We start from the raw sequence: 27,356 nt of genomic DNA, 5'->3' as shown, positions 1-27,356 counted from the left end.
AATGCAGACTCTTTCTCTTCGCTGCATGTCTGCACAGCCCCACAGTGGTTTGAAAATGTTGTGGAAAGTATTAAGGAGGCGGGAGCTGTTTCAACTCTTGATTCCTCTTAGTCCACAATCTTTATGCTGCCTTAAATCTTACATTTGCATCATATTTTTGACTTCATTAATTACTGATTAAAATCTGAAATAATGAAAGAGAAGGCTGAAAACAACCCATGACCGAAAGCAGAAATAGGATATTAGACATGCTCGGTTTTGGAGATTTTTTACCTCTTTTTAGATTCAACATCTGCAGCCTTTTTTTTTTTTTTTGCGGCCAGCCAAAGAACACTAAATGACATGCCCAAACAGTACACAGACACACACATATCTCATATATCTAAAATTGCAACTCGACTAGCAGTCAACATCTAGCTTCTTCCATTTCACACGATGAATTCTTGGCAGGAATCTGACTATAAAGAGCACAAGATTCAAGACAAATATAAAAAAACAAGGATGAATCCCCTTTGCTACCTTAATTAAAGATGAAATATGGTTCATGATAAATCCTCCAGTAATGTTTTATATAGCTTTTCACAAATGTAAAAAGCCTTAAAACCCCACCACGTATCAAGAGATGTGTGCACAGAAGAAGAAAATTAAAATCCTACTACATGTCACCAGGGGAAAATGTGAATCAAGTGTTTGAGGGCGATATCCAGAGGAATTATTTGGATAAGTGTTGCACTGTTCTTCTTTCACCTACAGCAAAGATAGCTGTCATAAAACTGAACTGCACACTACAATATGAGCTATTGGACATCGAGCTGTGGAGGTGTTTGCCAAGACGCTCGAACGACCGTAAATCCAATCGCACAGCTGCGGGCTTATGTGTGCGTACAGCTGTGTCGCGATTTAAGCGCTATCATTGACACGCATACTGACACGAACACTTTTTTTTTTCTTTTTCTGGATATTATCGATTAATTTATTTCTTTGTCTCTTTTTTTGTCCTGTGTTTTGTCCTGACCTCCAGCCGGGTTCAGAAGAAGTTTCCGTCTCAGCAGGAGGGACAAGAAGACCAACAAGTCCATGTACGAGTGCAAGAAGAGCGAAATGTACGACATGGCTGACGTTCCCACGTATGAGGAGGTCATGCCGTACCGCAGGCAGAGTGGAGCTAAACACAGGCTGGTGGTCCTAGTAGGTGAGTAGAGAGCCGAAAAAGAAAAAAAAATCACTGTTGTCAGCTCTGATGTCAAACTTGGCAATGTAGATTTTAATAAAAAATCTTCACCCCCCAGTATATTGACACTTACAGATCACAGAAAATGTGACTCAGAGTTGTGCAGCTCCAGAAGCCCCAGGTGGCCCGGCCTTGCCCTCCCACGACATTCAACCCAGAAATGAGCCTCCCAACGCGGGGACTCGTGCGCAGTCATCCCAGGCCTCCTTAATTTAGACTTTTAGCACTCAGTGGAATCGACGGAGCAGACCTCATATTAATCAGTCACATTTAGTACTTTCATTTACGGCACCTCACTCTCAATGTCCTTTCAATTTTTCAAGCCGATGGAATTGTTAACACTTGCCTCGAGGAGCGGGTGTTACAAAACCCTCCAAAGAGCTTTATAACGTGCCAAGGTCTTGAAATGAATTTAGCGGTTTCTCATTCTGTGTTTGCGGTTGGAAGACGAGCGTTGCCAGTGAATGGTGGAACAATACGCTAAGCCAGGTGCAACAGTAAAGACTTAAATCTTTCTCAGGACCAACTGTACCATCAGTGAGTTCTAGGCTTTTCCACATTTTCCTTTTTAGGTTTGTTACTTGGAACAAAAAATGACAAGAATGTCCCAGACACAGATGGAACAAAACATTCCTCAAATTTTCAGTGTGATTCCTTCCAATCTGTTTCCATTCATCAAGGGAAGAGATGCACTCAAGGAATGAGCACTCGCGCATCTGTCCCAGTCCTCATCTTTTCACTTCAGATATTCCAACAGCAGCTTTTTAAACATTTGTGAGGTTAATCTAGAAATGAACACCACTGGCAACAAGGTCTCGAGGTCCTTTTTTTTTTTCTGTCACGCATGCTCTCTGCAGAGGTGTGTGCTCCTAGCCTGATTTACCAGGCCTTGGTTCACTTAAATGAGCCACACGGAGCATGGACTTCATCATGCTTTTTTCTAATTAGCGAGCCCATTTTCCTGCCTGCATGTCACAGCCTTACACAGAGGATGCCGAACCTCTCCCACCTGTCATGCTAATGTAAATATTTTCAATTAACTTCCATAATTTGGAGGACAACCTATGGACTATTTCACACATAACGAAGCAGAGGGCCATGGAAACATCTGCTTTATGTTTCTCTGCCCCCCTCTCTTTCTTCCTCTCTGCAGACTGTTGATTTTTTTTATTAAAAATTCTCTGTAACTGCTCTGTCCTTTTCTGTTCAGGTGTGCGACACTTTATTTCCCCAACATAAGGACATGTGTTTTCATCAAATTCCACCAATAGTATCTGCCCATCAATTAATCTATAAAAACAAGTTGACGAGTCCTAGCCAGTATCCTTTTCCAGCATCAGACCTTTTGTCAAACCCAGCAATTAAACATTTACAGCACATATTCTGTTTACAGTATTTATGGAAGAATTAACACTCAAAACATAAAAAATTCTTAATAGTTTTGAAAACAATGGGCCCTTGAGGTAGACAGATGCAGGCTTTGCATTTCCAGCCGCTAATAATTGGTTTTGTCGGCTGAAACAATTGTTGCAGGCAGATTTTTAGCTAGCTAGCTAGATAATGAAGCTAACGTTAAGTCCGTGAGTTGGTTGAAAACAGTGTACAGTGTGGTGTACACGCTGCAAAACTAATTTTATTCCTGTATAACCCTGTTTGGATACTTAGTTCACATACTTTTAGATGTTACATAACAGAGCTGCTAGCTTCAGCCTAAACTCTGCTAGCATCCAGCACAGCTTTCACAGTTAGGAGATACACGATGGATGTGTTGGCGGCGAAAAGCAATAGTTTTTCTACGTATAATCTCTAACCCCACATAAAAGCATAGTTAGCTAATGAGTCTTGGCATCTGAAGTAGCTAATTTACGACATTATGTAGAAAGCTAGTTAGCCAGAAACGCTAACGACTGCAGATAAACACACTGTTTAATGCTTTTCTTACACTCCTGCATTTATGTTTTTGATTGATCAAAATGACTTTCCAATTCTTTAAACTGCAAATGTTGTTCTTACTACATCCCACTGACAGCCGTTAACATGTGCACAAATGTTTTCAGGAATGCCTCGAGGCATTTCTTCCTTAATGAACATGCACAGGTCCACAGTACCCACTAATGAATGACCTGTTGCCCACCTCTTGTACTTAAATAAAGCACAGAGTCTGAGATCCGTTTCAAAGACAAATCAAGATGCTTATCTGGGGTTTTATACATTTGAAATCAGACGGCCAATAAAAATATATTTTTACATACTGCATGCATATTTTGACTGAACCACTGATGGTTTTGAAAGAAATCTGATTATTTGACCTGACAAAATGGTGTGCTGATTTCCACATTTCCTTGTAACTTGACACACTGAACTTACAGTAAGACTTTGATGAATTGAAGGTTTTCAGTTTGGGGTTAAGCTCTAACATATTTCAAATACACTGATGTAAGTGAAAGTTTATGTGGTGGAACTATTTGAAGACTTCTCTCCTGTAGTGTAGTAGCCGTGCATTGTAAATGGTCTGTTTTTACCACATTGCACCTCTGTCATCCTTTAAATGTGGTAGCAGCGAAGCCAGCGCCGTGTGGAGTACTGTAATATACCCTGCCCTGGAAGTGAGGCAAGCTGGGAGGTTTGAGGCTGGGTCGGGGCTCTGGGGTCCGGAGCCGGGCTTTGTCGGGCCTGGCCTCGGCCCTGTCGACACACACTGCATGCGATGTGCTCCACGCTTGGCCTGGAAGTTATTAAGCTTGCGATATTAAAGGCAAACTTCTCTAATGAGTGCGGTAATGAAGTCTGACACTTTTACTGGTACAGCAATCTGCAAGGCCAGAACACCACAAGAGGGCCAGCGAGAGAAATGGAGGGAGAGAAAAACACATAAACACAATGTAAATACTGCAGCACAGTCCAGACAATTTGGAAGAGTTATGCCTCTTTTTATTGTGGCATTCAGATTTATATTGTTGCTGTTGTATCGGGGCATTGTTTGAAACAAACAATGCACAAAGAGGTGGCGTGTTTAAGGTCAGACGATGGAACGGGACCACAGGGCACTGCTTCTGCTTGTAAAAGACCTGGTGGTGGGCCTGTTGGTCCCCCTTGGCAGGCGGTGGTACAGCTGGAATAAACTTTAATCGCCATCTGAGGTATTCTGATGAAGCCCTGCTGCCATGCATCATTGATATCACAAGTGGCAAGCGAGGGAGCAATGTTGTGTGAAAATGTTTTTTTACGAGCGAGCAGAAGTAAGGTCCTTGTTGGTCCCCTGTGCCCAGACGCTGATAGCGACATTCAGACTCAAGCAGGCGAGCTTGTTGTGGAGGTTTGTGGCCTGCCGGGAGGACTGTCTACACCACTGTGATAGGGCTCATAAAGAGCCTCTATTACCACGCTCTGCCACCTTCAGCACCTACAACAACATTGGTCCACAGTCTTGTTCAAACAGCACCGCTGCATTCCTCCCGCGCTACCCAAAACAAATTCAAAATGAACTCCATTTCCTCATCTTAATAAATCACCCGAGCTCTCAACCCCCAGGTTCTCTGACTTTTTTTTTTTTTTTCTTTCCCCTCACGAAAAACTCCCTCTCCCCAGCTAAGATTGATTGCTGTCTTCAGTTGGCCATGTGCTTGTTTATGTGAGGCGGCAACCACAGAATGCCTCACGCCGTCAGTCTGAAGAGGGTCAGGGTAATATCTGTTTCTCCCTCTCTTTCTCTCTCTCTGTCTCTCTCTCTCTCTATCCCCCTCTCTCTTTGAATACACAGCAGAGTGTGTGAGTGTGCTGAGGAAACAGCTTTTATCACTTACAGCAGTCGCACAATAGGACCCAAACCATGTGTGGCTGGGTGCAGAGGTAAAGGGGAAAGCATGGGGTGTGAATTTGTCTGTGTGTGAAGGCTGCCAGTGTTCAGAGATTAAGCTTAAAAGAGCCTTGTTGTCCACACCTATTTATCAGGTTGTGGATCACTCCAAAAACCTTGCTGCTTCACACCAGACGAAAATGTAGAGCAGCGCAGATAGCACGAGAGGAAACAGGAGCGCTCTTTCTCCTAGAAATACAGGGCTTTTTTTTTCTCTCCCTCCTTCTCCCACTCGCTCTCTTTCCACCTAATCCACATCGCTGAGTGAACTCATTGTCCGTTTGTTTTAGAGGAGCGGCCTGCTAAACACATTTGCCTGGAGAAACGAATTTCCAATAGGGTTTGATGCGATTGTAGTGCCTGCCCAGAACGTCAGGCATGCGAGGAATCTCGAGCCCAGATCAAGCGCTGTCTCTAACTGTCCACACACTGCGGAGCTGTGGTAAAACACTGAAACGCAGAGCCGTGCACTTGTAACTGATTTCTTGTCCAGTTCAGCGAAGACATTGATGCCAGTCAGTTCAAATTAGGATGATGCAGTGCCCTGGTAACAAGCACCAAAATACTGGAGAAGTGGCTTTCAGTGACGGAGAAGAAAAAAGAGACCAGGGGAAAATTGTAAAAGACGGGAGAACATTTGGATATTGATTCAATGACCGAACCAAAACCAGTGTAAACAAGGTTCTTCGGTGAAAAAACACAAAAGAAAAGCTGCATTTTTGTGTGAAGTCAGGACAAAAATAATGTCTGTTTATGATACCTGTTCAAAACAGAACAAGCTGCCATATTTTGTGTTACTTAATATCGAAATTAAATTGAGCCTTACTATCTCCACATGTTGGAGAGGTGGCCATTAAAAGCTGGAGAGATGCTCAGCTTTTGGAGCCACAGATGAATCAATAGACTGTTGACTATTGATTCATGTATGATCCAGTCTCCACATAGTCTCTCCTGTATTCCTCCAACTCATTGCCTCAGTTTTCCCACTTGGGATGTGATTGAAAATCCAGCTGACTCATGACAATAAGGAAAAAAGGCTTACCTCGACTGCGTACGTATATAGGAGGTTGAATGTTTTGCCAGGAACTATTTAAGCAGTAACTGTAACTGTAGAATTCCTGTATCTCTGTCATATTAAATCAATTATCCCTGCTCAAAAAAGCCTGATTGTGTTTTAATAGAATATGAAATTAAATTCACACTGTGGTAAATTGATTTAACGTTACATAACGGAAACACTGAAAGAGTTTTCCCCTTCCTTGGAGAAAAAACAGTGACACCGGGCTGGAAGCTCTGCACTGCGCTGTCACTGTATCAGAAAAGTGGAGAAAAGATAAAGACAAAATAAAACTTTACTGATCCCAGAAGGAAAATTCATGTTACAGCCGCTCAGAGACAGGAAAGAGGTAAGAAAACAGATAAGGAACTATTTCAATCAAAGAATTCATATGAGATCGTGTGACACTGAAATCAATAGAAACTGACGTGAAGGGTAGGTATGGTTAATAAGCATTATATAGATAATAACATATTAAAGAAATCATAAGAAACATAATGCAATGCATTAAGAATCACTCCACCAGTATTACACATCAAGTTCAGCTGTGAATATGAACAACTGTTCCTCAGGAGCTTTCTGACGATGTCATCAGGGTCACTGTATAACGACTCAGACTCCAGGCTACATATTCATAACAGAGAACCTCTGTTACAAACCGAGGTCTTGGAGTTTGGAAGATGTGGGTGTTCGCCAGGCAAGAAGGTCTAATGAAAGACGCTATCAAGTTGCATTATGGGATATGGAGCTGGACTAAACGTCAGGATATCTCGGCCTCTGCTGCTTCAATTTTGACCATGCTCCTCTCTTAGCTGTAGAAAATGAGTCATTTGCTTTAATTTGTCACACTGTGTTCATTCTCATGATGATAAATCTGAGCTGAGAGTTTAATATATTTGATTATAGTTTCAGAAAAGCATGATGCTTACTCGATGGCATCATCTTGTTTGCTTGCAGGCTGATGCTGTCGTTCTCATGCCGTGCTTTCTCCTTTGTGTTTGTGCAGGAGCCACAGGTGTCGGCTTGAACGAGCTGAAGAGGAAACTCTTGATCTCGGACCCCCAGCACTTCAGTGTGACCATTCCACGTAAGTTCACCTAGGATGAGTCGAGCTCCGTCTGTTTCGTCTGTCTTATCCGTGCGTAGCTGTTTGTCTTATACGTGTGAATGTGTTTTATACATTGTGTCCACTGTGAGCCTTTTACCAGACCTGCTTTTATATCGGCTTATAAGAAATCCAGGTGGACTGCGGGACATGAGAACACCGCAGCTGCACTACAGTCATTCTGTTCAACCTACAGAAGGAAAAGACTTCAGATTACATTGTATGATCATGACATTTTCAGAATGTTCATTAAGGTACATTTTGTAGAATGAGAAATCTTTCATGCTTTTATTCTCTTTTTCTATGTTCTATGTATGTGAAGTGGACAAACTAAAATAGACCTCATTTTAAATTAATTGCATCTTATAAATACAGTTTTTCAGGGACATTTTTGCTTTCATCATGAGATACAGACAGGAAACAAGACATGCAAGAATGATCTCTAGCCATGAGGCCACCAGGACGTCTGAGTAAAATCTTTAATCAGCGAGCTTTATTTCTATATCCTGTAAGTGAAGTTTGGTTTGTTCTGTCACTGAAAACAAACATCTTGCTGTAAGCACGCTCTCGGTGTAACTGATGTAACTTCACGACAAATTACTGTAAACATCAGGATGCTCCCGAAGATGAAATAAGCAAACAAGACAAAGCTTTTCAGGATTTCTTCAGTGCTGGCGCTGCCCTGGAGGAAAGACCCTCCTCAAACGTATTAACACACACACTTACAGCTGTGCTGCCATGGGGATAAGTTGCCTCTGGACCAGTTTGTGTTTGAGTTTGAACGTACATCTGTCCACGGCGACAAACACATTGAAAAAACATTCTCGGTGAAGTGTATGTGCTCGAGATGCCAGATCAAATTCCGAGTGCACAGCCGCCGGTGCACCCTGTGAGTTTTTAGCAACAAATCATAATAATCACTTTAGGTGAAGGATGTTTAGCTTTCTTGTTCCAGTTTAGTTTTCACAGCGTGTGAGAGTGTTTGGGCTGTTTGAGCGATGAAGGTCCAGTCTGACACACACACACACACACCCATACACACACAAAGGGAGCTGTCTGGCAGTGACTAACACCCAGAGCAGCTCTCAGGCAGCACGGCTGGTCCTCTCAAGGCCCAGGCAGTTGTTTCTCCTCCTGTGTAATTGTCAGCTTTTCACAGTCTGCCTGACAAGCTCCGTATGATGGAGGAAACTGCGTTTTTCTACCTCCTGATGACATGCCATTCCACTGCTTCACGAATTGGCACCGAGCTACCCGCTCGCCTTTCTTTCTCAGTTTATTTCTCACTTTCTTTCCATCTTTTTCTGTCTCTTTTCCCCTCGCTGCCTCCTCCCCTTTCTCTCCTTTTAAGGACCTAACGACAGCGTGCCATAATTCTGAACACCATCCAGCTCTGCTGCAAACGTCTGGCTCGCCGAGCCTTGCAAGTTTTTTTTATAGTGTTTTTTTTTTTTTTTTTGCACGTTGGGACAAATAAATCTTTTTGATTTATACATTTAAACAATAGCCTTAGTAATTGCGTCGTTACCATCTGGGGCTGGGAGAGAAACTGTGACACGAGTTTGAGGAAATATGAGGACCACTGATATTAATTGCTGTGTTTGTTACATGCCGTGTGGCATAATGGATGTGTCCCAGTTGAGGTCTGACACTTGAAATGTCCCTGGTATTAAAATCTCATCGGCGGGGCCTTTTCTTTCCTCACTTGGCATGTTAATTGTTCTCAAATGTGACCTGTAATGCCGTCTTTAATAGAGCCCAGACAGCCTGATTCTGACCCATATAGAAAGACGTATGGCACAAGTCCTGGCTCTCATTGAGAGGAAAGAGACTCGGAAAGTATCTCGTCTCCCTTGTTTGATTGCTGCCAATGGACACATGGATGTGTTTAACACTTGCTGTTGTTTCGGATTAGGCCCGAAAGCGTTACTCCTTTTTTGTTAATTTGAAAACCGGAGCTTTGGAGTTGGAGACCACCGGCTTGTGGCCCGGGTTAAGATTTTTTATTTTTTTTTCTCCTCAGTCTCTCGCTCTGCTTGTCGCTGTAAAATGTAAACCAGCCTTCCCAGAAACACAAGGAGCGTTGCAATAAGCCATTAGAGCAGGGGGGTTAAACATCTTGATTCCAGTCCAAGTTTACTGATATTTTCCGTGATTTGGGATCGAACGGATGCGCATTCTTTTGTTGCACTATAATTATTTTCTGCGCCACAAAACAGATGCCAAAATAACGCATGGTGGATGGTGTTGGTCTAACTACCGAAGGGCTGTTTGGCACTGTGTCTTACACATTTCTGAATGGGAGGTATAAGTATATGTTATCTTATGACGAGCCTGTTTTTGGCCTTCTCGTTGTGTTTTTCCTACTGTTGTCGGAGGCCGATGACAGAAAATCATTGATCTTCCTCTGTGTCTTCTCCACCACAGTTGGATTTATGGTTGTCTTGCCTTGTCGAGCGAGTGACACATTGTATAAATCACCCCATTGGTTTTCCATGAACCCTGTTCATCAGTCTGGACTGTATAAAGGGAAAGGCTCTGGTCGACTAGCAGGGTACAGCCTCAACACATGCTCACGAAAAGAACAACTCCGAGGAGAGTAAAGAGAGGACTTGGCAGTTTTGGTAACAGGTGATAAAAGTTTAATAGTTTGTTTTGGAGCTGGTCGGAGTGTCTGACGAGTGCACGACTCTCCCCTCTGACCTTTGAAGCACTCCTAAAACGAGCCGTGAGTGTGAGTCGACCCCTCGACCCTTACAAATCCACCAGCGCTGTCTGCTCACGTTCCCTCCACGTGCCGCCCCCACCGCTCATTTTACAACAAGGCTTTATGGTTTATGGCCAAGTAAATGTAGCAACTTGATGTTAATGAGAGCTCCCAAACTCAATTACCTTACAGCGGCTAACACTGGTGGCTAGCGCTCCGGCTTCTGTTTCTACAGGCACTGCAGCCACATTACAAGAGACAAATTTAATAAGACACAGTAAACCTCTGCTGAATGTCAGTTAAGTGTCTGAGTTTAGTGCTGCAGCATTACAGGTTGTGTATTTTATGGTGCTATTACACAATAATATATACAAGGGTTGGCATGGCCCAGCATGCTGTGTTTCAGACTTCCAGCGATGTTAATAAGGGGCTCAGTGCTTTCAGCCCCAACAGTGAGTCAGACAGTCTGGGTTTGAGGTAATCACTGCTTCTCTCCCTTCTCTCTCTCTCTCTCTCTCTCTCTCTCTCTCTCTCTCTCTCTCTCTCTCTCAGACACCAGTCGGGCCAAGAAGAACCAGGAGAGCGACGGCGTGGAATATCACTTCATCTCCAAACACCTCTTTGACACAGACATCCACAACAACAAGTATGCACAACTTTGTCTGGTATAAAGAGAACACACTGAAGAACACACACTGTTCAACTTTCAGATTCTAACTTTACACAGCAGACATAGACAATAGACATTCAATATTTGCCACTTTAGAAAACTTGCCTCTGCTGGTTGTGTGTAACACATCAGTTATTGAGCCCTCTTTGCTTGAAACTAATTTTAAAAATTATGTATATATGTATTTATGCTTAATACTATACTAATACTTTCTTAGGAAAGCCAGACTTTTAGGAATCAATAATAGACAGAAATGACTTGTATAAATTAAGATTTTGGTTGTTTTTTTATAAACTAATAATGATTAATTATTCTTGTTACTCTAATTGTGGAAAAATGAAGCCAGTGCAAGGGGGGGAAAGCAAAGTTTATGAGAATAAAATCTTAATATTTTCATTATAAAGTCAGAAAAAATGTCACCTACATTCCATCCACCCTCATTTGACACTATTTGTTTACTAAGATGGAAGAAATATCTCGTGGCATTAGAACATTATTCACAAAATAAAAGATTATTTATAAAACTCTAAAATTATAACTATTTCCATAACTTTACATTTTCTTTAAATGTTTTCACTTTTCATTTTTTTTTCCTTTACAGTGGCACTAATGCCAAATTATTGTACTCTGATCACATTAGAGAAATGACACATATTTCAATCACATGTATGGATGTTTAATGTGATTTTTAGCTGTTTCAAAGTTGAACAAAAATATCTGTGTTCCGAATGTGAAATCTGACCCGCCTCATCCTGATGAAACTCTCTGCTCTGGACCTGTAAGAGGCAGTGCAGCAGTCTGACTGGTCCAGCACTTGCTGCCACTGTTCAAACATCCACCCTCCCTGCTGTCGTCTGTGTGTCTCTGTAACTGACTGTGAGCTGGTGTTGACAGGGCCGAGCCCTGTGTTGGTAACGAATCTCCAGACAGTGGCCCCAAGGTCTCCTGTCTCTGCTTCCTCCTTCCCTTAGGCGCTCTCTCTGAATCCAGCCACACCGTGGCCCGCCTTGACATTTGTGGCCAACAAATTGAAATGCAAGTTGTAATAGTCATAAGAATGATTGATGCTTTTCTGCTGGTCTCACACGAGCTGGGGGGGGGGGCGGGGTAGTGGAGGGTGCACATGCAAAACATTTATGCACGCAAACACACACATTCACGACTTACGACATAGAGGGAAGCCTGTGGTGGTGAGTGCATATAGAGTGTCAGAGCATGCAGGGAGAAGAAGGGAAAAGGGGGGCTGTATATTTAGGCCATGTTGCGGTGTAGGTCGAGGCATGCGATGTTTTTCAGGGAGTCGGAGGGGTGATTGACAGAGCTGTGATGTGGGGTGGATGCGTGGGACACTCCACACTGAAATTACAAGGCAGCAAAGTAGACGAGGAGTGAGATGAACTTGTTTGCGTTATGCCTCATTGCATGCAGCAGAAACAATGCGCTCGGTGCACAAATAAAAGGTCTCTGAGTCGGGGCCACAACAACGTGCATTTAGCCCGAACAACTTTCCCAAGGGACGCCCTGTTCTGTGTCAAATGGCAAAAGTCCATGCTCTCAATAGCCGAACCTTCACTGGCGTGCCTTCCTGTAATCTATATACCTTCTCCTCTGACGACAAACAGCACAGCATGCTGCAAAGTGTGAGTTTTTTTTAAACACAGGCTACTGTAAGCTCTTAAATGAATTTCCCATAACCAAATATGAGGTTTGTTCGAGACTTAGGTCTACCTTCTTTTTCAAAGAAACGCTGAGTAAAACTTTCTTACATGGGCAATTACCATAAAAGTTTCTTTTTTACATGCCATCAGACAGACTGAGGCAGTCATTCTGTCCGACACTCGTCATGAGCAGACTGCAAGCATACCACGCAGTCCTATTAGTTTCAGATTCTTTCCACGTCGTTACTCTCCTCGCTGCCTTTTTTCCTTCTTGTTTTCAGCTAAAAATACACTGGTGACTTCTTTTTTTCATTTTTTTTTTCATGACAGTTGATTGGTGTGAAAGGGGGAAGATTATCTGGTGGAAAAGTGTTTGTTTGCTTGCTGGGCTAAAATCCTGATGGATTAAAGGAAGGGAAGGTTTTGGCATTCAGGGGCTTAGTGGGTCTTTCTGGAACAAACAGGTGTTACTGATTGAAAGAGTAGTGTAGGAGATTATATAAAAATGTGCTGCGCCAAAATGTCTGGTTTTTAAGTTCTGCTCGAGAACACTATCTTCCGATCTGTCAGTAGTTGCAAGAGTAATCCTCCTGTCTCTGTGGATTTGTAGGGTATTTTTTTATGTATCATTATTTCTAAGACGAATCTCTGGAGTGTGCTGACGCAGTCCGCCAGATTAGGACAAGACTCTAATGTTACTCCCAAAGGGACATTAGCATCGCATTAGATACTACTAATCATGACACGAAAATGCAAAAGGTGCTTTCTTGCTCTCCAACCATCTCTTCTCTCTTTCCACCTCGCCTCTCAGGTTCATCGAGTATGGCGAGTACAAGGGGAATTACTACGGGACAAGTCTAGACTCGATCCGCTCCGTCCTCTCCAAGAACAAAGTGTGCTTATTGGATGTCCAGCCTCATGTGAGTGACACAAACCCTTCCTCTTCATCCCTAACCTTTCCACCATCCCTCTCTTCCCTGCATTTTCAGCCCTTTGCCACCTCTGGCCCTGCCTATCTCGGAGGCAGATCTCTCTCTTCCCTGGCTTTCCTGAGGCCTTGGCTGCTTACTGGGTTACTAAAGCGGGTTTCAAAGGGGGCATTTTGAGGGCGCAATTACCGCTAATTTCCTCTATTTGAAGATTTCCTCTTTGGCTTATGTGTCTTGGGTCGTGGTGATCAGGCCCTACACAAATGGCCGGCTAGTCACTAAACCCAGACAAACCCATGAGTACAATTCCCATTAATCCAGGGCCAGGCCCGTATCGTCCGGCCTGCGCCCAGCCAGCTCCTGTTTGTTTTCGCTCAGTGGATAATGACACACAGGCACAAATACACCATTATATAGATTAGCCTGGCATGTTCTCAAACCACCCCGGGCTGAGCAGCAGCAAGAGTGAGCCTGAGAGCCGTTAGCTAAAGTGTGTGAGAAAGAGTCTGCGGAAGCTCATGTGGGTGTATGTACATTTAGGTATGTACTTTTTTGTTTTTTGGCAAACATCTGTGAGGTTGTGTAAGCCAATAGTGAATTCTCCCTAACTTCACTACGAGCCCATTCTCCAACATGACTCATGGATCAGATCAGTGGCAATGTCAAAGCATGTTATTGCTCCCATGCTGACTTGGTGAGCGGCTGAGGAAGGCTGTGATGAATACTTCCCAGTGGTTCTTCTCTTGCCCCTCCTTTGGGTTTTTATCCATCTTCCTATCAGTTGTGGGTTTGGACCCACTGCCTATTAGCACAGCGAGAAGTCCTGGTCACAGTGCCAGAACCAGGGGGAGAGCCCAAAGCCTGACGCCTGACGCCACCGCTAACCAACTCTGACCTCTCGTCTAACTCTCGAGAAGCAGATTGTGGGTGCTGTTTCATGCAGTTGCCACCAGAAAGACGACATAAAGAGGGCAGGCAGATGTGAACAAATATGTATCCTCCACTATCATAGAAAGACAGAAAGAACCACATGTGGTAGATAACCAGAGGCCTCTTTTACCCACAAGTACATTAAAAAGCACTGGTTCCCTTTTTGGCCTGTGACCCCTTACAACGCAGCAACACATTGCCACGCGGCATGAGGTTTTTTTTTTTTTCTCAGATTGATTTGAACCTTTAAAGGCCCAAAGACTAATCCACATATTTTAATAAATCAAGTTTATTATAGTAGTAAAGTTGATATAAACAAACAAGTGAATGTGTGTGAATCATGAACAGACTGCATGTTTTCATGACAATGGAGTAACTATATCTGCTGATCAGGACTCCATAATACAGTTGAAACCCAGAGCCAGTATAAGTTGACCTTAAGTTGTGATTGTTTTGTCTATCAAAAATAGAAATATGTTTCAGCTGCATGCTGCATGGCATTTGGTCCACCACTTTGATTCAGACTGTTGAATTGAACTATTGAATGAAGTGTCAACAGCAGGTCTAAGTTTTCATTGAGGCACATTTTCTTGTACAGACATTTATGGTTCCCAAACAACAAGTACAATGTGATCCGCTGACTTTTGTAGCACTGCCATGAGGTTAGTGTTTTAGACTGATTGTCATGAGATGTGGTCCAGACCTACGTATGTCCCCCTCTAGATGAATTGTAATCAAATTAAATACAATTTCAGTTTGTCCAATTTTTGGTTTATAACCTGAGATATATAAACAATTATATTCCCATCAGCAATCATCAATGTACTCTATGTTCAGTGCTCATTAGCAAATGTTAGCATGCTTACACTACTGTATCTATGTAGCATTGTCATTGTGACATATTAGCATGCTAATGCTAGCTCAGAGGTTAGAGCAGAGCCGCTGCTCCTTCGCATCAAAGGAGCCAGCTGAGGTGGTTCAGGCATCTGATTAGGATGGCTTTCTTTGGAGGTGTTCCGCCACGTCCGACTGGTAAGAGACCCCGGGGCAGACCGAGAGCCCACCGGAGGGACTGTATAGCCTGTCTGGCCTGTGAATGCCTCAGGATCCCTCGGGAGGAGCTGGAATCCGCCCCGGATAAGCTGAAGCTTTTAACTCAAAGCACTGCCTAAGTCCAGACTCGTAGAGCTGTTAGCATGTCTGTAGACTCTTAGTCTTGTTTCTTGGTTCCATTCATCTCTTAACCTGTGACAACACACAAGGGAGCACCAACCTCTAGTTTGGAATCCACTACCAGTCTGTTCCCTCTGTGCCCACCTCATGATCACTTTTGCATTCTAGTTTTATCACTTTCCTCCCCTCCTGTTGCTCCATGGTAAAGCCTCACAGTCTTTCATATTTGTTTTCCCTTCTGTCTCTTCAGACGATAAAGCACCTGCGGACGGCAGAGTTTAAACCCTTTGTAGTGTTTGTGAAGCCTCCTCCGATCGAGAGGTTGAGGGAGACCAGACAGAACGCCAAAATCATATCAGGCAAGGACGACAAAGGATCTGCGAAGCCGTTTACGGTAAGAGAACGTGATGAGAAAGTTTATTTCTCCCTGAATCAGACCAACATATGTTGTTTAGTTGTTATTTAAACAGCTTGAAGTAACAGATGAGTCAGATTTGCCTTGATTAAGACAATCACAGGAAATCAATTTAATACAATTTTCAGTGAGTAGCTTACACTCACTCCCAAACTGGATGATATTTGTAAATGCTATTCAGATTAGATTAAGTTAAATGAAGGTTTAATGACCCCTGTGAGGAAATTGGATCAGTACAGCAGAAAACAACAGGATACAGCTAATAGGATATACATTAAGTACGGATAAAGAGGGGCAAATTCACAACAGCTTGGTCCAAACATAGTCAAACAGTATATGAGTGTATAAGATGTTGACGTTTATATGTTGTAAGAAGATGAGTCACATGAAGGGTTTAGCTGGAGAAAACACAGTCCGATGATGCGATGGTGTTGTTGCTGTAGAAACACACGGCTCTGCACCAGATTAGCAGCAGAAGGAATAACAGAAACACCGCCTGGACGTTGTGTGTACAGTATGTGTGCGTGTGAGTGGTGAGATCATCCTTTACACACCTTTATCCAGCCCAACGGGGACACAGATGAAACCAATTAGCTGGTGTTCGGTGCTGCTGTGAAGCTGCCGGGTGGTTGGAGGGGGGCCGGGAAGGGAGTTGGTGGTGGATGATGGTTTTCCCAGCCCTCACTCGCTCGCTTGCTCGCGCGTCTCACTCGCCACAGGCAGTGTTAAGGCCAAGATCCTGGTCAGCAACACACCAGACACGTCATGATGGGACACCAGGTGGTAAGAAACATGAGGAGAGACTGACTGACAGCAAACAGCCGCGAAGTATAAGCGAAGAAAAGGAACAATGGAGCATGTGATGGGCTATGAACTGGGATGTGCAGGTGTAAATCCAACATGGTAGAGTTTAATTCATGTTTTATATAAGTCTTCATTGAAAGCACATAGAAATGACAGATTTTTTCACTTACATTTTTAATATTCCCCACAGCTGACTTTCCTTTCCACTGTGTCCTTCAACCCCCACCCATGACCCAAAATGTGCCACATACATATTACATAAAGTTTCCAAACTTCATTGACATAAATGACAAAAAACTCACAACTCACATGCAATTTAATATTGTATAAGCCAAATGTTGGTGAAAGATTTCTGAAAAACAAGTTTTCGTCACCAAATGACACAACCATTTATGTTTTTCGTTTCATTGCTGTCAGGATTGTGAGCGCCCTAAAGACCTTACCCCACCAGCCCCAAAACAAAACAAACTCCTGAAAAACATCCTTTTGCGGTGACCTCATGTTGCATGAACTAGTCCATTTCTTCTCGTTCTATCAAATCAAGCTGCCTTTCTAACATAACTAAACTCGGTTCACACTTGACTGCAGAAACACGCCTAACGCGGTGAGCCGGATGGAGCTGTCGGCTCCCATTCTTCATTTTCTGTAGGAGGCAGCGAGGAGCATGATGTGATAGCCCGTGGTGAGAGAAAGGAGTCAGAGAAAGTAAGTTTAAATACATGCACTCTGATCTCTGAGCTGGAAGACATTGAAAATAAGTCATATGTTCAAATCTCGTAGCAACAACAAACTGTATTATGTCTGACAACACGATGGACCTGCTCATGTGAGGAAGGTCCCAAACCAAAATGGACCCAAACCTGAATAGAAAAGACCCAACGACAGTCAGACCAGATCCAAAATGATCATGATTGACTTAAACACCATGAATATAAATCTTTATACCAAATAAAGAATCATTTAAATTAGGGCTGCACGATATGGCCTATAACCAATATCTCGATATTTTTAAGCTAGATCGCGATACACAATATATATCTCGATATTTTTATTTCTCCTGCAAATCACTGTGAATGTTAAATTCAACCCTTTGATGCAAAAAATAACATCAGTATGATGATTCAAGTAGACCCTTCTATTAGATTAGTAACGGCTGCACAGCGTTTTAGCTGCGTCCTCTGCCCTGTGTCAACTCACACCGGGCACGTCTTGGCAGCATAGCGAGCCGACCGTATTCACGCGAGATCACAACATGGAAGAGATTATAAAAAGCATCTGTTGTGTCATAAATTATTGTGTGTTGTTCCACTTCAACAATTAGTCTCTCATCGTTCATGTTGAGACTTTTTGATCGATTGACTGCTCACCTGGTGCCACCGGTCATGACGTAACGTTGATGTGAAGTTGTGATAAGCTACATGAACTGCGTATTGTGTTTTATTTTGAAAGGGTGCAGAAGTTTATTATGTTTATTCTGAGTCGGATTTCCTGTCTGGTGCGATCTGCTCTGTTGAAATTTACGAGGTTTAGCAGCGGCTTGCATCAAAAATAGAAATGCTACGGAATGCTCGCACCGTGAGAATTAAATGCAGACGGCTTAAAACATTTACGTGACAAGTACTCGATAGGGCGATATAGTCATTTCATACATCACACATAGAACAAGCCGCGATATATCGAGTATATTCGATATATATCGCCCACCCCTAATTTAAATCCATATAAACCCAGGCGCGCAGATAGGTTTGAGAAACTGGGGGGGACGAAGCGTTCGGGCGTTCGTGCGCCCCCCACGGAGAATGCGCCCTGGGCGGCCGCCCACATTGCCCATAGCTAGGACCGGCCCTGCCTATGCTCGTGCGTGGCGAGGAAAGTCAGATTAACATTAAAACGGCATTACGTTATTAATGTCCAACGAGGTATTTACATGTAGGCTACAGGCTACGCGGAGACAGAAGGCGAAAGTTTGTCTCTTGCCTCGTACGATTTTACTTTCACGAGAGGACATTGCTTCGAGACTCTCAGAAATGCAATGTGGTGTGATGAAGTATATATTTAAAAAGTACAATTTACTTACAGAAGTGACTTTTGAAAAAATTGACCAATAGTACTTTTGTCTTTTTTGTCTTTCCTTACTCATCTGCATGCCGGATGGAACTGCTGCAGCTACTGTCTCAAGTGATCCAGTTGGTCATTGGAAACAAAGTCACGACGACTCCACACTCTTTGTGCTCAGTCCAACGATCACTTGCTTGATGCGTAACTGTGTTGTTCACCACAACGCATGCACATCCGAGCACACACCTCAGCAGTAACCCAATATATGTTAATTCAGAATTTTGGTTTTCCTCGTGATGCTTGAATCAGAAGACGAAGATTGCAGACAAAGTTTAAAAAAAAAACAAAAAAAAAAACATTTACGTGACAAGTACTCGATGGTCGCGATATAGTCATTTCATACATCTCACATAGAACAAGCCGCGATATATCGAGTATATTCGATATATTGCCCACCCCTAATTTAAATCCATATAAACCATCACGGGACATGAAAGCCCCGATAGTAACCCTAACAACGTTGAGTAAAACTACAACGTTCTCCATCTCACCATCATCTTTACATTTACAAGCTGACATACTGTTTTTGTCCAGAGTCATGTTAGTAATTTATTATGATCAGCCTAACGGCAAAGTTCTGTGGGCTTCCCCAGGGCAAGGTCAGCTTGCATTAGTCACACAGCGAAATGTCATTTAGCCTGCGTCTGCTCCTCATTTCTCAGCAGGGGTCCTGAGAACAATGAGCTTTAGTTGTCAAAACCAGGATGGTTGCTAACAATCCACGTACTCACTGTCCTTTTATTAGTTTCTGCTATTCTCTCAAGTCATAGAAATGCATCTCTTATAAAGCTGTGTGACAGGGAGGCATATTTCAGACAGGTGACAGACCAGGTTCTCTGTAAATGTTCATGTGTACCGACAGCACGCAAACCACCTTAGATCTGCTTTTACAGCCTCTGAAAGAGAAGCTGTTGTTGGGATAGTCGCCTCAGACATATTTCTATCCATCGCCAGCTGTATTTCTTTCTGACAGAGACAGGTCTGCTTTTATGATAAAGACCGAGGAACAGTGTCTCATTGTTTCAGCAGAGCCCGAGTCTGACTTTAGTTCCATTGTTTGAGCTGGAGACGATTCAGAGTAGCCTTTCAAAAAAGAAAAAAGAAAAAAAAAAGGAACAGAAGCGTGATGTAGAAACAAGCAAAAACAGACTGATGTAATGCATAAATCAGCCTGTAATGTGGTTAGCGCAGAAAATGGCGCATTATCTAAAATGACCGCACTCATTTCAAACTGGTTTGTAAAGTTCAGTTTGGGTTTTTTCTACATTTCTACATTCTGCGCTCATTTAAATGGAGAGGACAGGTGTGTTTTATTGGGATCAATAAAGCAGGATCCCTGTGTGTGGTGCTTTTAAAAGACGACACCTGACGCTGACACACGCTGTTTCGTGTCACTAAAGTGTTGAAAAGGTTTATGGTCTCACTGGGTGATTTTCCTGAAACGGACACGGTAAAATCACAAATATAATATAATACAATAAAAAGACAAGCCATCAAAAACATCATGCCGATTTCAAATCTGTAACACGGACAAACCAAACCGAGAGTCAATGGCCTTGTATCGTGCAATGAAAAGTGCCATTTATCTGTGTTAGAACAAAGTACTTAAACAGGCACAAGACACTACATCATTTCAAGTGGAAATTAAGCAATCTAATGGCAGTGGGGATAAATGAGTCCCCGCTGCTTTTCTTCTTGCGTTTGGCCCTCCAGAAGTGGCATCAGCTCAAACTGCCCTCCGAGGAGAGCGATCCAGCACGGATCAGTGGATGCCAAAGAATATCCACTCATTCCTACTTGCCCAGCTTTCCATTTGCCTCTTTCACGTTCATTATTTTCATCTCCCTGCCCCTTTTATTTCATCCTGCATCTATCTTATTATTTTCTCCCTCTGTTTTTTGATTCTCTTTCCGTCTCTTTACCCAGCTCGCCGTCCCTTAAGCGGCTTCATGCTGTGATTAATGTTCTTTTACCTGGAATGGTCTAACTAGAGACAGACACAGAGACTCGTTGGTGGACATGGAAACATCACACACACAAAACAGCTTTCAGTCTCCTAGGTTCATTCAGCTGCCAGGACAGGTCAGAGGGGTTGTCTTCTTGGCGTCCTGGACACAGTGGTCATCTGTGGGTCCTGGTCCAACAGTAGAAGTCCTGCTGCTGGGGCTTCGGTCCAGATGACGAGAATATAGACCTGCTGTGGAACGGTTTTCTCCACAGACCAACAAACCCCCCCTGCCCTCCCTAAGCTGCCTTTTCGTCTCGGCCCGTCCTCTTCCTGTCATCCTCGGAGTCACGGGCTGATAAAACCATCACACCTTCCACGCAAAAGACGACGGAGCGTGAGAGGGCGGGTCGGATTTTACATACATGCGAGGCGGCAGAGCCAAAAAAAAAAGCAGACAGGGTTTTTGCAGAGTGTCACAGCGAGTGAGCGTTTATATTTAGCTGCGCAGCTAATCCATTATGAAGCGGAAAACCACCAGAAACATTCTGAAGTAACTCCTGGCTGGAAGGAGCGTCTCTAGAAATTGAGCCGTTCAGAAGTTTTAAACTTTAACGAGGCTGTGTTTATGTGCGTACACATTGTAAGCACACACTCAGCTAGATCCTGCATGTTTGTGGGTGTGGGAGAGTGTGTGTGTGCGTGCGTGTGCGAGTGTGTTTGATTTTCTTTGCATGAATGTGCATCTGTGTGTATTTATAATTGTGTGTTTGGCAGAGGGGTTCACTATAAAACCATATCTGTCCAGAAATCTAAAGTTGAGTGTTCCCAGTAAAAACATGAGGCTAAATCAGTGCAGCCACTTTAGCCGTGCCGGTGCTCTGAGGCCAGGATCAGCCAGGGCCCACACAGCTGAAACCAGAAAGCCTCAGAGAGACCACCGTGGAGAGAGATACCTGGGCTCTCTCAGAATACTTTATCTATGAATACAGGAGCTTCAGATAGGCAGTGTTTACCCCCGGCCTGATAAAAATATGTTATTTGCCTATTTCTCCCAGTTAGCACGTGGTTTTAGTCTTTACACTGGACACCTGATTTGCATAAGTACTTGGAAAACTCTTCATCCCCTCGGAGGACCCCTGTTTGTTTGCTCAGCGTGCAGTGATTTTATGGAGCTCCCTCTTTTTTTCTTTTTTCTTTTTTTTTTTTTTAAATGGGTGTATCACAACCTAAAGTGCAGAAAAATGAGATTAAGGCACCGAAGCTGTAGATAATGTTGTTTACGAGCTCATTAATTCACTCATCATTTAACATCCATCGCCCCTAAGCCCACTCAAGCCCAATTTGCACATCAGTTACCACAAACTCCACACATCAAGTCATTATGTGTAATCAAACGTGTTTCCCAGCCTGAAATGTTGTTAATATTAGCTCCCTTGTTTCTAAAGTGATTTAGATATTTAGTTAGGTCAATTCTTAAGCTCATCTTCCCTCAGTTGCCATCTTTCTTTATTAGATTAGATTATTACATTACAGGAGGAAAAAATGGGTATGTATATTGTTTGACTTGAGTAGCAGTATGGTAGCAGTAATGGCGGTGTCAGTGGGTGTAGCGCTTTGGTCCAGGTTTGTCCATCATCATTATCTAATGACAGACAAACAGACAGACAGACGTGATTATCTTGCTTTTATTGGCCTGACTATGAAGTTCATGTCAAGTCGAGTCCTAAACTTCGTTCCAAGACCTCCACAAGTCATTATCCATGAAGTAATGAACCCTTTTTAAAATATGTATTTACTTTGCTATATTGCTCGTGCCTTCTGCTGTTGGTTTGTTTCAAAGTACATCCATTCTTTGAAAAATAAAGAGCTCATTGGCTGCACAGTAAGCCCTTTACCCCTGACGTCATGTTTCATCTTTGATCATGCGAAGGATCTCAAATCATTCCAAGTCAAAATGCTGAAGTTTATATAAAATTCTGAGTCACTGGTGAGTTGCTGTTTGATCAAATGAAGTCTGAAGTCATCAGATTCACGGTTCAAGTCTCACTGAAATCAGTCATGTGACTGGCGTTGACGCCTCTCTGTCCCTTTCAGTTGAAAGTTCACAAAGATCATGTCCATTCTTGCCACTGTGCAAGCGGTGATTTCCCCATCGCACATATAAAATCCAGACGAGCAGTAATGTATGTTTTACATGTCTGTTTTCTGGAAATGATGGTTATGTTTTGTCCTCAGCTTATTTTGAGGATGTTTTATTTTCTTTGTGAATTGGATAACCGTGTGTATTCAGTGCAGGAAATTATGAAAATTCCTTGAGGTCAGTTTGTTGTATGGAGGTTTCAGGACGTGGTTTCATGTTCATGTGTGTGTGTACCATGTCTCTGGAAAACTATAACGGGCTCCGTACAGGCCCCTTCATGTTTATTTGCGTGTGTGATTTGTGTTTACAGTATATGAATTTATCGCCCCTCTTGTTTACTGTGGCCAGAGTTTTCTTTATCCAGCAGATAGGCAGCCTGGAATTAACAATTTGGTCTTTGGTTTGTGCGTACATCTCTGCTTTATGTCTTTTTCACCTCCGTCTTCTTGTCTCCTCTCTGTTCCCATGCACACTGCAGGAGGAGGACTTTCAGGAGATGGTGAGAACTACGCAGCTGATGGAGACTCAATATGGCCATCTGTTTGAGAAGGTCATAGTCAACGATGACCTCTCGGCCGCCTTCAGCGAGCTGCGGCTGGCGCTAAAGAAAGTGGAGACGGAGACTCACTGGGTTCCAGTCAGCTGGACTCACTCCTGAGATCCACACGGACTGTAAAAGGAGAAAAGGGAAGGGCTTTGACAAAAATATGCAGGTTTTTTATCTTTCTATGTCTGCTGTGGCTGGTGTTGGGAGGGAAAAACGGGAATAAAACAAGACAGCGCCAGTCGGCTGTGTCGCCATACCTGAGCTCCACGAAGCTAAAAATAAGCTTGGGGATCAGGTTTGATTTAGACTTCAGCTGTGGTCTGGATGTGGATCACCAGGTCTGACCAGATCTGACAGGGTTGAGGTTAAGGGCGCCTGACCAGAATATGAGTCTTGGACATTGTTCTCTGTCTCAGTCTGGGTCACACAACCATGGCCATGAGTTTGAGCTCTTTGGTCCAAACCAGAGTGTGTTACGAGACTGGACCATCACAGCACCAGCCGTCCTGCCAGCACATCAGCGACCGCGCCAACCAGAACTCCGTCTTTAGTGTGTTTATAACATTAGACCATTAGAAACCAAAGGGATTGACATATTTCTTCTCGGTGGACAACTTACATGTATAAGTCTGTAAAAGAACACAACCTCCGAGGGGGAACGAGGGGAAAAGAAAACATATTTGCCTTCTGTCTTACTATATTTCTGTGCTTCTATAATGCTTCCACGACTGTTACTCCAAACAAAACATTGTCAGGTACACTCGCAAGAAAGGGCAGTAAGTGTAATTTTATTTAAGAGAAATTAATATATTTTCTAATAGCCTCCAGTTGTTGTTGTTTTGTTTTTTTATATATATACATATCTCGACTTTTAGAGCAACCTGATCTCAACTGTAGCCACCTCTCCGAACTTTTTACACAGGAGGCGTCTCGTCTTTCACTCAACTGTTTTGATTTCATCAGCCTAGTCTAGTTTTCCCCCTACAAAGCACATAGAGAGCCATTTTATTTAGGTGTTATATATTCCATTTAGGAGCATTTTGAAAAAGCTTCCCTTCATTTGAAGGTGCCCAGCATAACAGCTTTGCCATTTAAAGTCCCAGAACTGGACACGTTTGGCCATCTGCTAGAAGAAAATGTTCACAATTGTGTTTTATTAGGGTGGAGTCTTTATTTTTATTCACATAAAAATGGCTTCAGCAAGGCTGCTAATAGAGGGTCCACAGCACACTTCCAGGATTTTAACTCAGAGAAATGCTAAGTAGCCGCTCCTGACTTTATGAGCATTAGAGGTTTATTGCTAATTTGAGTCTCCCATTCCCAGTCCCAGTCTAACTTGTTTTTTACTCAGTACTTTTCCTCTTTACACTTTTATCACAGAGATGCTTAACCTTAAGTTCTGGTACGCTGGTTTTAAAAAGCAGCTAGTTATTAATTCTGGCTGTGTTAACGTCATTAACAGCCTTGGTAGAGCCGTGGTTCTTTGCTGCTAATGTAGCAAAAGCCTGATTATTTTACACTTTAAATAAATAGTTTGCCCTCTTGTGTGTTTTCGTGCCGAGAGTGAGTCATGTCTACTTGTTACGTCTGTACCTAGAGGCTTATTTAGGTTAAACAGGGAGCAGTTAGCCGCTATCCTAGCTCTGTCTAAATTTAAAAATATGCTAATAGCACCTCTAAAGCTGGTCACTTTTATGAATTTGACTTTAAATTTGTTGTTTGTTTATTTGTAAGTTTTAAAAGTAGCTGTTACATTTTTTTTTTTTACTTTGGGAAGAAAGCCAGAATAGTTCCCCCCTGCTAAGCTAATTAGCTTTTGGCTCGAGCTTCATATTGAACATACAGACATAAAAAGTTGTATCATTTTTCTCTTGTCGAGACTACAATATTTTCCACAATGTCAAATTATTCCCATAACTATGTTTTGTTTTTACATTTTTTTAAACAATTGGCTGACATACTGTCCAAATCCTCTTTGATTCTTTCTCATACACTAACTGTATGTCCAGCTCAGGTTGCATTGCCCATTTTTTCCATGTTCTATTCTTTTACCTTTGCCACCGACTATGATATTTATATATTTGATTTTGTCCACTTAAAAAAGGGTAATATGTTTATATGGTTATGTTATGATAAAATACATTTTAAAGGGACTTAAACACCCCTCACCCATTCACTTTGTCCTTAGGTTTTTGTTGATTTTAGTATCACTTTCAGTTTTATTTTTATATATTATTTGACTTGTCCACATCTTCATATCTCACCCCTTTGTCATCTGTTTTATTAATCAGAATCAGATTTGTACAGTCTCCAGAAAATATTTTTTCTTGCTGTAAATGAAATGCTGTTTATGAGGCAAATTGTATGAATTTACATTATTCTTGATAACTTCTACATTTTATATTAAAGAAAATCCAACTAAACTTGTATTTCCAAGTCGTTAAATTAATTCATGTCTTTAACTGGGCAACGATCGAGAGTAGTGATGTGTGAGGTGGAACAGTATTAGAAAAATATTCCAGTATTTCTGGGAGTTGTGCCCTTGAGTGCCATTTACATTTATCTTTGTTCACTTTGGAGAAAAATATTCCAGCAACATCTTTCAGCTGTCCCAGAGGAGTTCACTCCAGAGTGCACAGTTGTGTAAACAGACCTTTCATCTTGTAAATGACAGCGCTAGAGGATACTAAATGTCAATCACCGTCTGTTTTTCTTACCTATGGATCATTAGAGCTGAATTTGATTTTGACAATATCTGGGTTCTTTTTGCCACGCTGCAATAGGCTTTAATTGATGAATTTAAATTCTTATTTGGCTCTCTCATGCCTCAGTTGATCTGTGTCTCTACAGTGTACTCTGCCAAATGAAGATGAAAAATCAGAAAACTGACCTTGAAGAAATAACTATTAATCTGTCACTGCAGATTCTTCGTCACAAGTACACTTGTCTTATGCCAAGGTTCCATCTACACTCAAGACAAATCTTAAAGACATTTCCAGATAATCTGCAAAAGAAAATGCAAATTTATATTCATTTCTATCCAATATTGTCATGCAAATATTAGCTGGGTGCTTTTAGATAAACACTTAGTGGCTGTAATTTTCCAGTTGTGGACCATTAATGTCAGAAGTGACCACAATGAGCTGATGATGCTGAAAATGGCGCCAGTCAAACAAAAGCGATGTGATAGAAATATGACATTTTTGTTTGTTTCATGTATTATTTAAAAGAAGGTTTCAGTCTTATCGCTCCACACAGATCTGATGTGTTCGTCTGCTGCTATTTTTAGTGTCGATAGTGGAGCAGAAATCCCAGTCGACGTTTAAGTAACATTCTTCATGACCATCATGATTGATTCTCTGTGTTTCTTTGCATTCTGTTGCATTTTGCTTTTATCAATACACCAAGCCCAGCCACATTTCTGATGTTTCCACTGTTTTTTAAAATGCACGTAGAAATAGGTGGAGTGTCTTTGTTGGATCAAGACTGAAAGAAGGGGCCTGAATCCAGTGACTGCTGAAACAGCAGAGCAGTGCATCCCAATTAAACCCCAGTGTCCTGCTACAGCTGTGTGCCAAATTACTAACTCAGATGTCACTGGACCTTTGAAAACAGTGGCTTTGTGAACAGGGGGGAGTCAGTGGGGGTGGTAAAAGGGACCGCTTGAGAAGTCCAGCCTCCAACCAGCAACCCACTGGAGGATTCTATAGGCCTCCGCTTGATGAAGTTCCAAAAAAAATCCCCCACCAGTCCAAATCAGGTCGTCTAACCTTCACATTTCCTCTTTTCCACAGTGCTCACTTTGATGGCTATGTGCAGCAAGGAAGGGGGGTTTACAGCCAAGGCAGATTAGGATGTAGTGAAGTGGAGGAGGAGGTGGCAGGGAAGGTCAGAAGGAGGTAACGGCACTCACTCAGGCCGAAGGGAGGAACCGGTTATTCCATGTCTTGCTCTCTCTTCATGTCTTTCTCTCACTCTGTCTGTCTTCTTAATTAGGATAACAGATTGATGGGGGTGGGGTTTTTTACGTACAAAGACATGGCTTTGGCCCATCATGCCCTCTGAGCT

General features: G+C 42.5%; 1 protein-coding gene across 4 annotated transcripts in view; it reads left to right on the top strand.

Moving 5' to 3' along the window:
• The window catches only part of mpp7a (MAGUK p55 scaffold protein 7a), a 136,507-nt gene extending 110,796 nt beyond the window's left edge, over window positions 1-25,711 (top strand). For all 4 annotated transcript variants that reach the window (XM_010737322.3, XM_027274075.1, XM_027274077.1 and 1 more), the window contains 6 exons: window positions 1,022-1,192; window positions 7,151-7,231; window positions 10,509-10,602; window positions 13,096-13,204; window positions 15,567-15,710; window positions 23,220-25,711. In XM_010737322.3, the coding sequence (XP_010735624.3) occupies window positions 1,022-1,192; window positions 7,151-7,231; window positions 10,509-10,602; window positions 13,096-13,204; window positions 15,567-15,710; window positions 23,220-23,399 (779 nt within the window). In that variant the 3' untranslated portion in view covers window positions 23,400-25,711. The remainder of the gene's footprint in view (window positions 1-1,021; window positions 1,193-7,150; window positions 7,232-10,508; window positions 10,603-13,095; window positions 13,205-15,566; window positions 15,711-23,219) is intronic.
• The last annotated feature ends 1,645 nt before the right edge of the window (window positions 25,712-27,356 follow it).

This window comes from Larimichthys crocea, chromosome XXIII (assembly GCF_000972845.2).
Source record: "Larimichthys crocea isolate SSNF chromosome XXIII, L_crocea_2.0, whole genome shotgun sequence".
Lineage (NCBI taxonomy): Eukaryota > Metazoa > Chordata > Actinopteri > Sciaenidae > Larimichthys > Larimichthys crocea.
The sequence above is the reverse complement of the archived record's forward strand: the minus strand, read 5'-3'. Positions and strand labels throughout refer to the sequence as shown.